The sequence below is a fragment of the Oryctolagus cuniculus genome, chromosome 6 (genome assembly GCF_051225735.1).
Source record: "Oryctolagus cuniculus isolate XC-2025 breed Fujian yellow rabbit chromosome 6, ASM5122573v1, whole genome shotgun sequence".
Lineage (NCBI taxonomy): Eukaryota > Metazoa > Chordata > Mammalia > Lagomorpha > Leporidae > Oryctolagus > Oryctolagus cuniculus.
In genome coordinates, this window is record NC_142872.1 from 45,881,565 (window position 1) to 45,894,977 (window position 13,413).

General features: G+C 38.4%; 1 protein-coding gene across 2 annotated transcripts in view; it reads right to left on the bottom strand.

Annotated features, from left to right (window-relative positions):
- Nucleotides 1-726: 726 nt before the first annotated feature.
- Nucleotides 727-13,413, bottom strand: part of SOX30 (SRY-box transcription factor 30) — a 50,578-nt gene continuing 37,891 nt past the window's right edge. The window contains exon 5 of one of the 2 annotated variants that reach the window (XM_008255331.5): nucleotides 727-1,796. In XM_008255331.5, coding sequence (XP_008253553.4) covers nucleotides 1,415-1,796 — 382 coding nt within the window. In that variant the 3' untranslated portion in view covers nucleotides 727-1,414. The remainder of the gene's footprint in view (nucleotides 1,797-13,413) is intronic. The other variant, XM_070076383.2, reaches the window with a different exon arrangement.

A 13,413-nucleotide genomic window follows, 5' to 3' on the forward strand; every position in this document is an offset into this window, starting at 1 on the left:
CTACAGAACAGTGGGGTGACTACAGTTCCCAATAATGTATTTGTTCTTTTGTGAAGAACTAGATGTAAAGAATTTTCAGGGTCCCAGCAAAGAAGAAATGATCAGAGGGGCTGGCACTGTGGCGCAGTGGGTTAACGCCCTGGCCTGAAGTGCCAGCATCCCATACGGGTGCCAGTTCGAGTCCCGGCTTCTCCTCTTCCAATCTAGCTCTCTGCTATGGCGTGAGAAAGCAGTAGAAGATGGCCTGAGTTCTTGGGCCCCTGCACCCATGTGGGAGACCCAGAAGCAGCTCCTGGCTCCTGGCTTCAGATCAGCACAGCTTCTGCTGTTGCAGCCATCTGGGGAGTGAACCAAGGGATGGAAGATCCCTCTCTCTGTCTCTACCTCTCTCTGTAACTCTGTCGTTCAAATAAATAAAATAAATCTTTAAAAAAAAATTCCATGGTTTTCAAGATAGTTGCTTGACCCAGATCTGAAAGAGCTCTTCCATTCTGGGGAGTATTTAAGTCACATTTACACACATGTAGAGTTTGGAAGTAGCATCAGAATGTGTGCACATTTTTGTTGATACAAGCTGAAGTCTCATGCAAAGTTAAGGATCCATGCAATTCTGAAGGCTATTAAGTAAAAATAAATATATGTATATAGTATGGAAAATTACCTTAAATGAACAATACTAATGGTGCTTATTTCTATCCCCCAAACAAAAACATCCAACAAGAATAATTTTGTCTATTTTTTTAATTATGACAAAATAGAACAATGAATACCAAATGGAAAAGATATTGAAAAATTATAAAAATGTTTAGGAACAGAAATGACTAAATTTATCTGAAGGAATTAGCCATTTGCCATTAAAAGACATTTGCAACCTATAATTGTTTATTCTATAAATTAAATTTAGTAACTGAGTTCCAGTTCACTACTAAAAATTATCAGAACATTTTCAAAATGTTACATAAAAACTGACAACATCCACAGACATCACATAAATACTAAACAAAAAATAAACAAATGTATCCTGAGATAAAATAAAAATTCATACTTGTCATGCCAGATACATACATATAATTGTATATATGTGTGTGTGTATATACATATTCCCTTTCCACACACATACAGTTGTGAAGCTTCCATATTTTATAGCTGGCATGCCAAGATAAAGATAATACATGTTGATGTAAATTTCAGCCATAAAAATAAGCTACTTCATATTTTAAATATTCCTATGATGAATTAACAGGACTATACTTCCACTAATCAAAACTTTATGAAGATATAAACTGCATTTGGTTTTGACTCTTCAAATCATGGCTGAAAACTCTTAGCAAAGCATTCTAGCCTTTTTTTCTCACACCAACTGACCCAGATATATTTTAAGAAATGTTTATTTTCTATGCATATGGTTTTAAAATTATAAATTCCTGAGCACTTTTTCTTCTTCCTCTTCATCGCTGTCAGTAACATTGACTTGCTGGATGCTAGAGGGAGTTGATGTTGGGGCTGTGAAGACGTTCTCCAAGGCTCCAATGTCCAGCTGAGGCATGGGATTTAAGTACTCTTCCCCACTGTGGCTATGACTGTTATAGTAAGAGGTCCCATCCATGCTCTCACAATTCTGAGAATCTTCACTGTGTGTGCGTTCATCTGGGTAGTCTCTAAAAGGATAGTCTCTATTTAAAGCTGAAAACATAGCCTCATGTTTTTGGTACCTGTCTTCATAATAACCAAGGCATTCTGGCATTGAACTTGGAAAATTTCCATAACCAAAGGGAGGCCGACTATAAGGACACGTGCTATAGCAGAAAGACACAAAAAAGGAATTAGATCAGACCTTGCCCACTATTGCCTTGCATACAAGATAAACTAAATTAACTGCATTCTCTTTGACTCCTGGAAAGCTCCCAAGATCTTTTCTGCAACCACTTTATGTTTTCATCTACTCTGTTCCCATTGTTCAGATCCTACCCAAAATAAACAGCATAGGAAGTATGTGATTGGAACACTCACCAGATCTTATTACCTACTGTTAGCCTCAGGCTTCTTACCTTTTAACAGCCTTGGTAAAGAAAACTTGCTTATTCTAACCTTTCTCTCATGATGCCTCATATCATGTAAGGTTTTTTGTTTGGTCATTCAACATTTGTTGAATATATGTGTTGGACAGAGTGCTAAGAAGCAATGACAGAGATATATAAGGAATTTCTCAGCATTAAAGAGAGAAGGCTACACTACTGGAGAAGTTTATAGTTTTGGAAAAGCAAGTTTTTGTTGCACTATGCTAAGAATTGACAGTTAACATGCAACACATTCTTACTGGTATTTGAAGGAAGATCATGGGTGGAAGGGAATGTATGAAAGCATTGAGATCAAGAACTCCTGAATACTGGGGCACTGGAAACGAGGATTACAACTTAATTTTTAAACTGACATTAAAAAATAGTAAATTAAAATGTATTTATCACCACAAAGATTGGCAACTTATATTAAATATTGATGGTCTTTTCCAAAAAATATTTTGGAGGGCAAGAATGTGAAGACCTTATAAGATTATGAGGGGTTTTCAAAAAGACAATGAGAGGGATCTTCAAAAAGTGGAAAGTTCTATATTTTGAAAAGCATGTGTGTGGATTTCAAAAAGTTTTGCACCAAAAATAAACTTAGCTTTTAATCTAATTTTTCCATGAACTTTTTGAAGTACCTATGTATTTTACAGTTTTATAAACTGATGAAATTTTTTAGAAGGTGAATCCAAACATTCTGTCATTTAAAAAAACCTGGTATTTTCTTTTAAAGTATTATTCTCCCTTTTAAAGGCACAGAACAGAAATCACAGGAAGAGGCCAAGGCCAACCAAGAATTCCTTGGACTCATGAACTCCATCTAGTGACAGATAACATGAATGTAGTGACCAAACTGTGACCACACTCAGAAAAATCCCATGAAAAGTTGGGTGTGTCATACTTCTGAATTTCTCTTTTAAAGTTAACTTTGTTTCCTTATTTTTTTTTTATTTTTTATTTTTTTATTTTTTGACAGGCAGAATGGACAGTGAGAGAGAGAGACAGAGAGAAAGGTCTTCCTTTGCAGTTGATTCACCCTCCAATGGCCGCCGCGGCCGGTGCGCTGCGGCTGGCGCACTGCGCTGATCCGATGGCAGGAGCCAGATACTTATCCTGGTCTCCCATGGGGTGCAGGGCCCAAGCACTTGGGCCATCCTCCACTGCACTCCCTGGCCACAGCAGAGAGCTGGCCTGGAAGAGGGGCAACTGGGACTAGAACCCGGTGTGCCGGCGCCGCAAGGCGGAGGATTAGCCTAGTGAACCGCAGCGCTGGCCTGTTTCCTTATTTTTAAAAACAAAAATATGATCAACATACTACACTAATATGAAATTCTTTGAAACCCCCAAATGACCCACCTATAAATTTTTAAGTGCTAGGTACCTTGCTCATATGAAATATAATGCACACTTTCTAAAAATTTTCAGATTTCTATAGCTACTTCAACACACTAGTTCAGGAATTTTCAGTTTAATAATGTTTCCTGAATTCTGTGCTCCAAGCTACTATGACTTCGTTTATATAGCCTTCCCACCTTCAAGTCTGTTCATCCACTGAATTCAACAGATACTTTAAATAATAAAAACTACTTTCTTCACAAAGCCTTCACTTCAGCTAGTAATAATTCATCAGTAACTATCTTTTCCAGGAGTCATTGTAGGTTTGGTGAGGAATTTAAAACAAAACTGAACAGAAAAGGTGGAGAATTTAAAAGAAAACAGAAAAAAATGAAAATAAAGGTATTTTATAGACATGGCTAAAATCTGCAATACCAGCACCACAATTATTATACAGGTATTGATATAGTAAAGATAAATTAGTGTTATCTTCCAAAAACAAAAAGATCATTTAAGACAAAGGTAATAAGGCTGAAATTGACCTTCTAAAATCAATCCAATTCACAATAGCTACAAAAGCAATCAAGTAACTTGGAATAAATTTAACCAAGGATGTCAAATATCTCTACAATGAGAATTACAAAACATTTAAGAAAGAAATAGAATAAGATAAAAAAAATGGAAAAATCTTCCATGTTCATGGATTGGAAGGATCAACATCATCAAAATGTCCATCCTCGGACACTATGAGAACAATGACTTGATCAGCCCTTGTCCTGACTGTCGAGGAACAACTTAATATGCTATCCCTTTTAGTGTTTTATTGTTCTACTTAATACCATTGGTTGAACTCTTTAATTAACACACAATTATTCTTAGGTGTTTAAATTTAACTGAAAAGTGATCCCTGTTAAATATAAGAGTGGGAATAAGAGAGGGAGGAGATGTACAGTTTGGCACATGCTCTCTCAGACTTACCCCTAATGGTAGAGCCAGAAACGTGCCAGGGGATTCCAATTCAATCCCATCAAGGTGGCATGTACCAATGCCATCTTACTTGTTAAAGTGATCAGTTTAAGTTTATAATTGATCAAAAAGATAAAATTAAGTGTCAAAGGGATTACATAAATAAGACCAATGTCTGTAAATAATTGATAGAATTAAAAAGGAGAGAATGATCCTATATGGGAAGTGGGATACACAGCAGACTTGTGGGGGAGGCTGAATCCGGAAAGGCCTAGAGGATCCTCCCAAGCCTGCCTCGAGTTTGAAGACCTGTCTTTAAGTTTGAAATCCCTGGCGGTAAATGACCCAGCCCCAGGGTGCTTTTGCCTAACTGAGGTGGTATAACAGGATTGGCTAAAACCCTTTTGCATCACAGCACCCCACCCCTTGCCTGCATGTGCTCTGTACTGCAGCTTTATAAACACCTCCCTTTTACAATAAAGTGAGATCCTGCTTCGACTCAACTCCCCACCGCGTCTGATTGTCCCCTTGGGTTTGGGGAGGCTGAGTGGCGGGTGGCACACTTCGCCTCCTCAGCCAACGTGAGCTGTGGGCAGCCTGCCTAATTCTCTGGCAGTGATGAGGAAGAGTCACCACACAGACTCATAGAACGGCAAAAGCCCTAAACAGCAATCTGCCCTCAGAATCAGCCCTTAAGGCATTAGGATCTGGCTAAAAAGCCCATGAGAGTATTTCAGATATGGAAAGCCAAGACACTCTGGCAAAAACAAACAAACAAACAAACAAAAACAAAAAACCTAAATGAAAGATCTCTGTGAGTGAGATCCCCGTAGAAAGAAGGGGGCCATCAAAGAAGGAGGTACCTTTCTCTGAAGGGAGAACTTCCACTTTGACTATGGCCTTGTCTAAATAAGATCGGAGTTGGTGAACTCAAGAGGCTTCCGTAGCCTTGGCAGCTCATGACAAGAGCCTCGGTGATTACTGATGTCATAAATAAGAGTGTCAATTGTTAAATCAACAACAGGAGTCACTGTGCACCTGCGCCCATGTAGGACCTCTGCCCTTGATGTGTTGTACTATGAGAATTAATGGTAAAACTACTACTCAAACAGTACTCTATACTTTGTGTGTCTTTGTGGGTGAGTCTGTTGAAATCTTTACTTAGTATATACTAAGTTGATCTTCTGTATATAAAGATAAATGAAAATGAATATTGATGGAGAATGGGATGGGAGAGGAAGTGGGAGATGGGATGGTTGTGGGTGGGAGGGAGGTTATGGGGGGAAAAGCTGTTATAATTCAGAAGTTGTACTTTGGAAATTTATATTTGTTAAATAAAAGTTGAAAAGAAAAAAAAATGTCTATCCTTAAGAAAGCAATTTACAGATTCAATGCAATTCCAATCAAAATACCAAAGACATTCTTTTCAAATCTAGAAAAAAATGATGCTGAACTTCATATGGAAGCACAGGAGACCTCAGATAGTTAAAACAATCTTATACAACAAAAACAAAGCCAGAGGCATCACAATTCCAGATTTCAAGACATACTACAGGGCAGTTATAATCAAAACAGTCTGATGCTGGTACAAAAATAGATGGATAAACCAATGGAACAGAATAGAATCAATCACCAGAAATCAGTCCAAGCATCTACAACCAACTTATATTTGATCAAAGAGCTAGAACCAATCTCTGGAACAAGGACAATCTCTTCAACAAATGGTGCTGAGAAAACTGGATTTCCATATGCAGAAGTATGAAGATCCCTAACTTACACCTTATACAATAATCCACTCAAATGGATTAAAGATCTAAATCTACAACACGAAATCATCAAATTATTAGAGAACATTGGGGAAACCCTGCAGGACATTGGCATAGGCAAAGAGTTCTTAGAAAAGACCCCAGAAGCACAGGCAGTCAAAGCCAGAATTAACAACTTGGATTACATTAAATTGAGAAGTTTCTGCACTGCAAAAGAAACAGTCAGGAAAGTGAAGAGGCAAATGACAGAATGGGAGAAAATATTTGCAAACAATGTAACTAATAAAGGATTAACAACCAGAATATACAAAGAGATTAAGAAACTCCACAACAACAAAACAAACAACCCAATCAAGAGATGGGCAAAGGACTAAAACAGACATTTTTCAAAGGAGGAAATCCAAATGGTGAACAGACACATGAAAAAGTGTTCAGGATCACTAGCGATCAGGGAAATGCAAATCAAAACCACAATGAGGTTTTACGTCACCCAAGTTAGAATGGCTTTCTTACAGAAATCAACAAAAAACAAATGCTGGTGAGGATGTGGGGAAAAGGTACCCTAATCCATTTTTGGTGGGATTGTAGACTGGTAAAGCCACTATGGAGGACGGTGTGCAGATACTTCAAAAATCTGAATATAGATCTACCATATGATCCAACCATTCCACTCTTGGGAATTTACCCAAGGGAAATGAAATCAGTAATTAAAAGAGTTATCTGCATGCAGTTCAATTCACAATAGCTAAGACATGGAATCAACCTAAATGCTCATCAACAGAAGACTGAATAATTGGTAAAGTCAACAACAGGAGTCACTGTGCACTTACTCATCATGTAGGATCTCTGTCCTTAATGTGCTGTGTATTGAGATTTAATGCTATAACGAGTACTCAAACAATATATTTCACTTTGTGTTTCTATGGGGGTGCAAACTGTTGAAATCTTTACTTAATGTATACTAAACTGATCCTCTGTAAAAAAAAAAAAAAAGAAAGAAAGAAAGAAATTATCAACTCCCAACTTGACTCTCACTGGGATTAAACATGACAATAGGTCTGATCTGATTTCATCATCATTTAAAAAAAATCATCTATTATTTTTCACTTTATGTTTCTGTATGGGAGCAAACTGTTGAAATCCTTACTTAATGTATACTAAGCTGATCTTCTGTATATTAAGATAATCGAAAATGAATCTTGATGTGAATGGAAGGGGAGAGGGAGTGGGAAAGGGGAGGGTAGTGGGTGGGAGGGACGGTATGTGGGGGAAGCCATTGTAATCCATAAATCGTACTTTGGAAATTTATATTCATTAAATAAAAGTTAAAAAAAGAGAAATTATGGGATATATATACTATGGAATATTACATAGCATTAAAAAATGAAATCCAGTCATTTTCAACAAATGTATGAATCTGGAAAATATCACATTAGTAAAATAAGCCAATTACAAAGGGACAAATACCATATGTTCTCTCTGATCTGAGAGGATGAGTAGAGCACATAAAATGAAATCTGCAGAAGTGAAGTTTACACTTCGAGAAGGGATAACTTGAGTTGCCATTTTCTTGACTTTCAAGGAACAGTTTTATTCCTTCCCTTTTATTTTTCATTTTTTTCTCTTATTATATGTTGAACTCTTTACTTAATGTATAATTAATCATATGTATATAAAGTCAATTGAGGATGGACCTCAGTGAGAAATAAGAATGGGAATAAGAGAGGGAGGAGGAAGTTTGTAACTATAAAGCTGAATAGTTCTGCAAACATTCCTACGGACTAACTTCTAAGGGTAAGGTTTAAAAAACATCATGGAACCCCAAATCCCATTAAGCTGAGTGGTAAAAATGTCATCTTAAGTGTTAAAGTGATCACACTAAGTATTACAGTGAATATATAGATAAGATTAAGTGTTAAAGAGATCATATAAATAGGTTCAAGTGTCAGGTAATTAGAACAGATAGAATTAAAAATGAGGGAATGCTCCAACATGGGAAGAAGTCCACAGAGCAGACTCATAGAATGACAATTGCTTTAAGTAACACTCTGACTTCAGAATCAGCCCTTACGTCTTCCTGGTCTGGCTGAAAAGTCCATGAGAGCACTTTAGGCATGTAAAGCCAAGACACTGTGGCAAAAAATGTTCTACATGAAGGATCTCTCTGAGTGAGATCCAAACGGAAAAAAGTGGCCATCAAAGAAGGATGTACTTTTCTCTAAAGTGAGGAGAAAAGTTCCACTTTGCTTATGGTCTTGTCTAAATACTGATGGAGTTGTGTATTCAAAAGGCTTCCATAACCTAGGCAGCTCATGTCAAGAGCCTTGGGTGGTCACTGATGTCATACATAAGAGTGTTAATTGTTAAATTAACAACAGGAGTCACTGTGCACTAACTTCCCATTCAGGACCTCTGTCTTCAATGAGTTGTGTTATGAGAGTTGACTGTGATACTTGTTTTCAAACATTTGTGTGTGTGTGTGCAAACTGTTGAAATCTTTACTTTTTAGTATAGAGTTGATCTTCTGTATACAAAGTTAGTTGAAAATGAATCTTCATGGAGAATGGGGCTGGGAAATGGCGAGGGAAGAGGAGGAGAGGTGGGGGTGCAGGCAAAGTTGTACATATGAAATTTGTATTTCTTAAAAATATTAATTACCTTAAAAAAGACAAAGGTAATTTAGGAGGTTACATGGGTGAAAATGAGCAGTACTAGCCAAAATGTAACAAGCATTTCTTGTTTTCTGGGCATTGGCTAGGGAATTTTTATATTATCTCAGTTATCCCAATGAGATAGATACCATAAATACTTCCACTGGAAGGCTGAAGGAACACAGCGTTAAAAGGTTAAGTAACTTGCTCTAAGTCACATAATTTATAAATGGTAGGACAGAATCAGGGAATCTGCCTCAAAAACTTTTTCTCTCTTAACTTCAATGCCACACTACTATCTAGCTGTGCCACACAGAAACCTGATAAAATTAAGTAAATCTCAATTCATCTGAGTCTTCAGTGCCAATAGAAAAAAACAAATTAAAAGGTATCTCATGAGAAATAACTGTGTATTAGTACTATGGAAACTAGAAACACTTACTTAAACATCAGATTAGAAAGCCTTATAAGAAATTACATCTAATAATATGCTCATAAACACATTAATATATGTACATTTTGCTTTTATTTTCAAAAAGAAAGAATTCTAAAACAGAACAAAATGCAATAAAAATTATCATCTACAGGAGAAGAACAGCAAGCAGAAAAGAGACAGATAGAGAGGGCAGTGTTGTGGCACAGCAGGTAAAACTGCCATCCGGAGCATCCCATATGGCCACTACTTTGAGTTCTGACTGCTCCACTTCTAAGCCAGCTCTCTGCTAGTGTGCCTGTGAAAGCAGCGGAGGATGGCCCAAGTCTTTGGACCCCTGCAACCATGTAGGAACCCATAGGGAGCACCTGGATCTTGGCTTCAGCTGGGCCCAGTCCTGGCCATTGCAGCCACTTGGGGAGTGAACCAGTAGATGGAAGATCTCTCTCTTTCTCTAATTTTCCCTTTCAAATAAAGTAAAATTTTTTTTTAGAAAAAGAGGAGATAGAAACTAGATCTCTCTGAATGTACATTTTTAAAAATTCATTTAGTTATTTGAAAGGCAAAGCAAAGAGAGAGAGAGAGAGAAAGAGAGAAAGAGAGAATCTTGCATTCATTGGTTCACTCTTTAAATGCCCACAAGAGCTGAATCAGGACCAGGCCAAAGCCAAGAGCCAAAGACTCCATCCAGGTTTCCCATGTGAGTGGCAGGACCCAAGTACCTGAGCCATCATCTGCTACCTCCCAGGAAGTGCATTAGCAGGAAGCTGGAGAGCAAGTGGAGGCTAGACTCAATCCCAGCCACTGTGATTCGAGTTGTGCTATGCCACAACACCCACCACTCTGAATGTACACTGAATTGTTTTGACTTTTTTAAAATGTTTATTTGAAAGGAAGAGAGAAAGAAAGAGTCCACCTTCTGGTTCACTCCCCAAATGCCTGCAATTGCTGGGGTTGTGTCAGGCCAAAGCTAGGAACCAGGAATTCCATGTAGGTCTCCCACGTGGGTGGTAGGAACCATCATCCATGTATCCCAGGTACATTCACAGGGAACCTGTATTAGAAGCATATTAGCCAGGAGGCAAATCAGCACTTCCATATGAGATGCAGGTGGCTTAAACAGCTGTACCACAATGTCTGCATCGTGGTTTTGACTTTTAAACCAGGTAAATATGCTACATAGTTTTTAAGCAAAATCATTTCAAGATAATTTAATTCTGTTACTTTTATCATACCTTCCTAATAATATATATCCTAAAGAGACGAAGAAACACAAACAAATCTTAAATTACATTAAATAAATTTTATTATTAGTGGCATTGCTCCTTTGAAACTTTTGCAATCACTATGTTAAAATTACAGATAAGGAGGGAGGAAAGTAGGTAGGTAGATAGGGTCATGAAAAATGTTTACTGGATTAAAGTAAATAAATACTTATGTTATTATCATTAGAAAGTAACGTTTTGGATAGGGGTTCCAAGATGGTAGAATAGGGAGGGAGCTTATGGATCCAGTCCAGGAAAAGATAATTTAATGAAAGTGGAGATTGTGTAGTCTCAGGGAAGAGTTAGGGGAAAAATGGCAGAGGAAACTCTTCTGTAATTAAAGGGACATGGTGGACCTACGTGGAGGGTGCCCACAGCTCGGGACTTCAGCAGCTAAGAGCCTCCGCACCAGCACTGGAAAGTGAGGTGAGACAAGACCACAGTAGCCTGAGACACAGGCGGAAAAGCAGCAGAAAGAGCCTAGAGGGAATGAGGCTTGAAGCCCCGTGGAGGAAAGTACACTAGCCTAACTAGAGGAGAGAAAAAATAAAAGAGATGGTAAGGACACGATTCTCTGTCTCTAATCACCTTACAAAGGTGCATGAGCCGATAGAGCAGGCGCCATTTTGTACGTATGTAACAGCTGCACCAGCTTGGGACTGTGCTGAGCAATCAACCAAGCAGAGAAACCTGACTTTGGTGGGGAGTAATAACAGGAGACTAAGACCTAGTAACTGTATGGAGCTTTGGAACTGGGACTGTAAAAACGAAAACAAAACAAAACAAAAAAAACTGAGGGTGTGTGGGAGAACTCATGGTGTGGCTGAGACTTTGAGTAGTCTTGGTGAGGGATGCCACAAGCTCGGGTGGCCCTGGCTACATGATGAGAGACATTGCAGGGGAATCTGAACTTACACTGAGGACTGCACAGATCCTTTGTGTGGTCCTTGAGACAGAGCAGATGAATATTATACCCAGTGGGGCTAGTGTCACTGAGGAGAAGAGATCAGCTGAGCGGAATTACTTCCCTTCTGATGAGAGAGAGAGAGTGAGAGAGAGAGAAAGACTTACCATACCAAACCTGGGTGTGTCACCTTAGGCACGCCCTAAACCCTGAAGAACTGAACACAGCTCTCTGGCCACACCCACAACAAGCCTCTAGAGATTCACTGAAATCAGACAGTCCACTTTTCTACAGTCATAGTACAATGATAAAAGCTGCCACAGTGGGAAAAAAAAGAAACCAAAGAGTATCTCCACAAATGCAGAACAACAAATGCAATAATTCAAGAAACAAGAATAAGAAAGACAACATGATGCTCCCAAAAGGAAATGACACTTCAATACAAGATTATGAAGATGATGAGATAGAAGGAATGCAAGAAATGGAACTCAAAAAATTGATGATAGTGATACTTAGAAGTAATCAAAAACAGGCCGGCGCCGCGGCTCACTAGGCTAATCCTCCACCTAGCAGCGCCGGCACACCGGGTTCTAGTCCCGGTCGGGGCGCCGGATTCTGTCCCGGTTGCCCCTCTTCCAGGCCAGCCCTCTGCTGTGGCCAGGGAGTGCAGTGGAGGATGGCCCAGGTGCTTGGGCCCTGCATCCCATGGGAGACCAGGAAAAGCACCTGGCTCCTGGCTCCTGCCATCGGATCAGCGCGGTGCGCCGGCTGCAGCGGCGGCCATTGGAGGGTGAACCAACGGCAAAGGAAGACCTTTCTCTCTGTCTCTCTCACTGTCCACTCTGCCTGTCAAAAAATAAAAAATAAAAAAAAAATGAAAAGAAAAAAAAGAAGTAATCAAAAACAAATGCATGAACTACTGAAATCCATACAGGAAATGAAAGAAAATCTCTCTCATGAAAATGAAATCTTAAGGAGGATTCAAAATGAAATGAAGAATTCAGTAGAACAAATAAAAAACACAGTTGTGCGCCTTAAAAACAGAATCAGTGAGGCAGAAGAGAGAATGTTGGATTTAGAAGATAGAGCACAGGAAAGAATACAGTCAAATCAAAGATAAGAAAAGGAAATTAGAAATCTAAAAAATTGTTGGGAATCTACAGAATACTATTAAAAAACCAAAAATTCAGTTCTAGGAGTTCCTAAAGGCATGGAAAGAGAAAAAGGATTAGTAAGCCTTTTTAGTGAGATACTAGCAGAAAACTTCCCGGGTTTGGAGAAAGAAAGAGACATCCAAGTACAAAAAGCACACAGAACTCCCAATAGACATGACCAGAAAAGATCCTCGCACAACACATTGTAACAAATTCACCACAGTGAAACATAAAGAAAAGATTCTAAAATGTGCAAGAGAGAAAAGCCAGATTACTCTCAGAAGATCTCCAATTAGACTCACAGCAGACTTCTCATCAGAAACCCTACAGGCTAGAATCTCTAGAGCGTATGCAAATACATGGAGACTGAACAACATGCTCCTGAATGAACAGTGGGTTATAGAAGAAATCAAAAGAGAAATCAAAAACTTTCTGGAAGCAAATGAAGATAACACAACATATCAAAACTCATGGGATAGAGCAGAAGCAGTGTTAAGAGAAAAGTTTGTAGCAATAGGTGCCTACATCAAGAAATTGGAAAGGCACCAAATAAAAGAGCTTTTTTTTGGAATCAACGAAATTGAATCAAAAAAAAGTTACAAAAGATCAGCAAAACAAAGAGGTAGTTTTTTGAAAAAATAAGCAAAATTGACACACAATTGGCCCAACTAACCAAAAAAAGGAGAGAGAAGACCCAAATCAATAAAATTAGAGATGAAAAAGGGAATGTAACAACAAACACCACAGAAATAAAAAGAGTCATCACAAATTACTACAGAGTTGTATGCCAACAAACTGGGAAACCTATCAGAAATGGATAGATTACAGGACACATAAAACCTACCTAAAATGAACTATGAACCTAAACAGACTCAT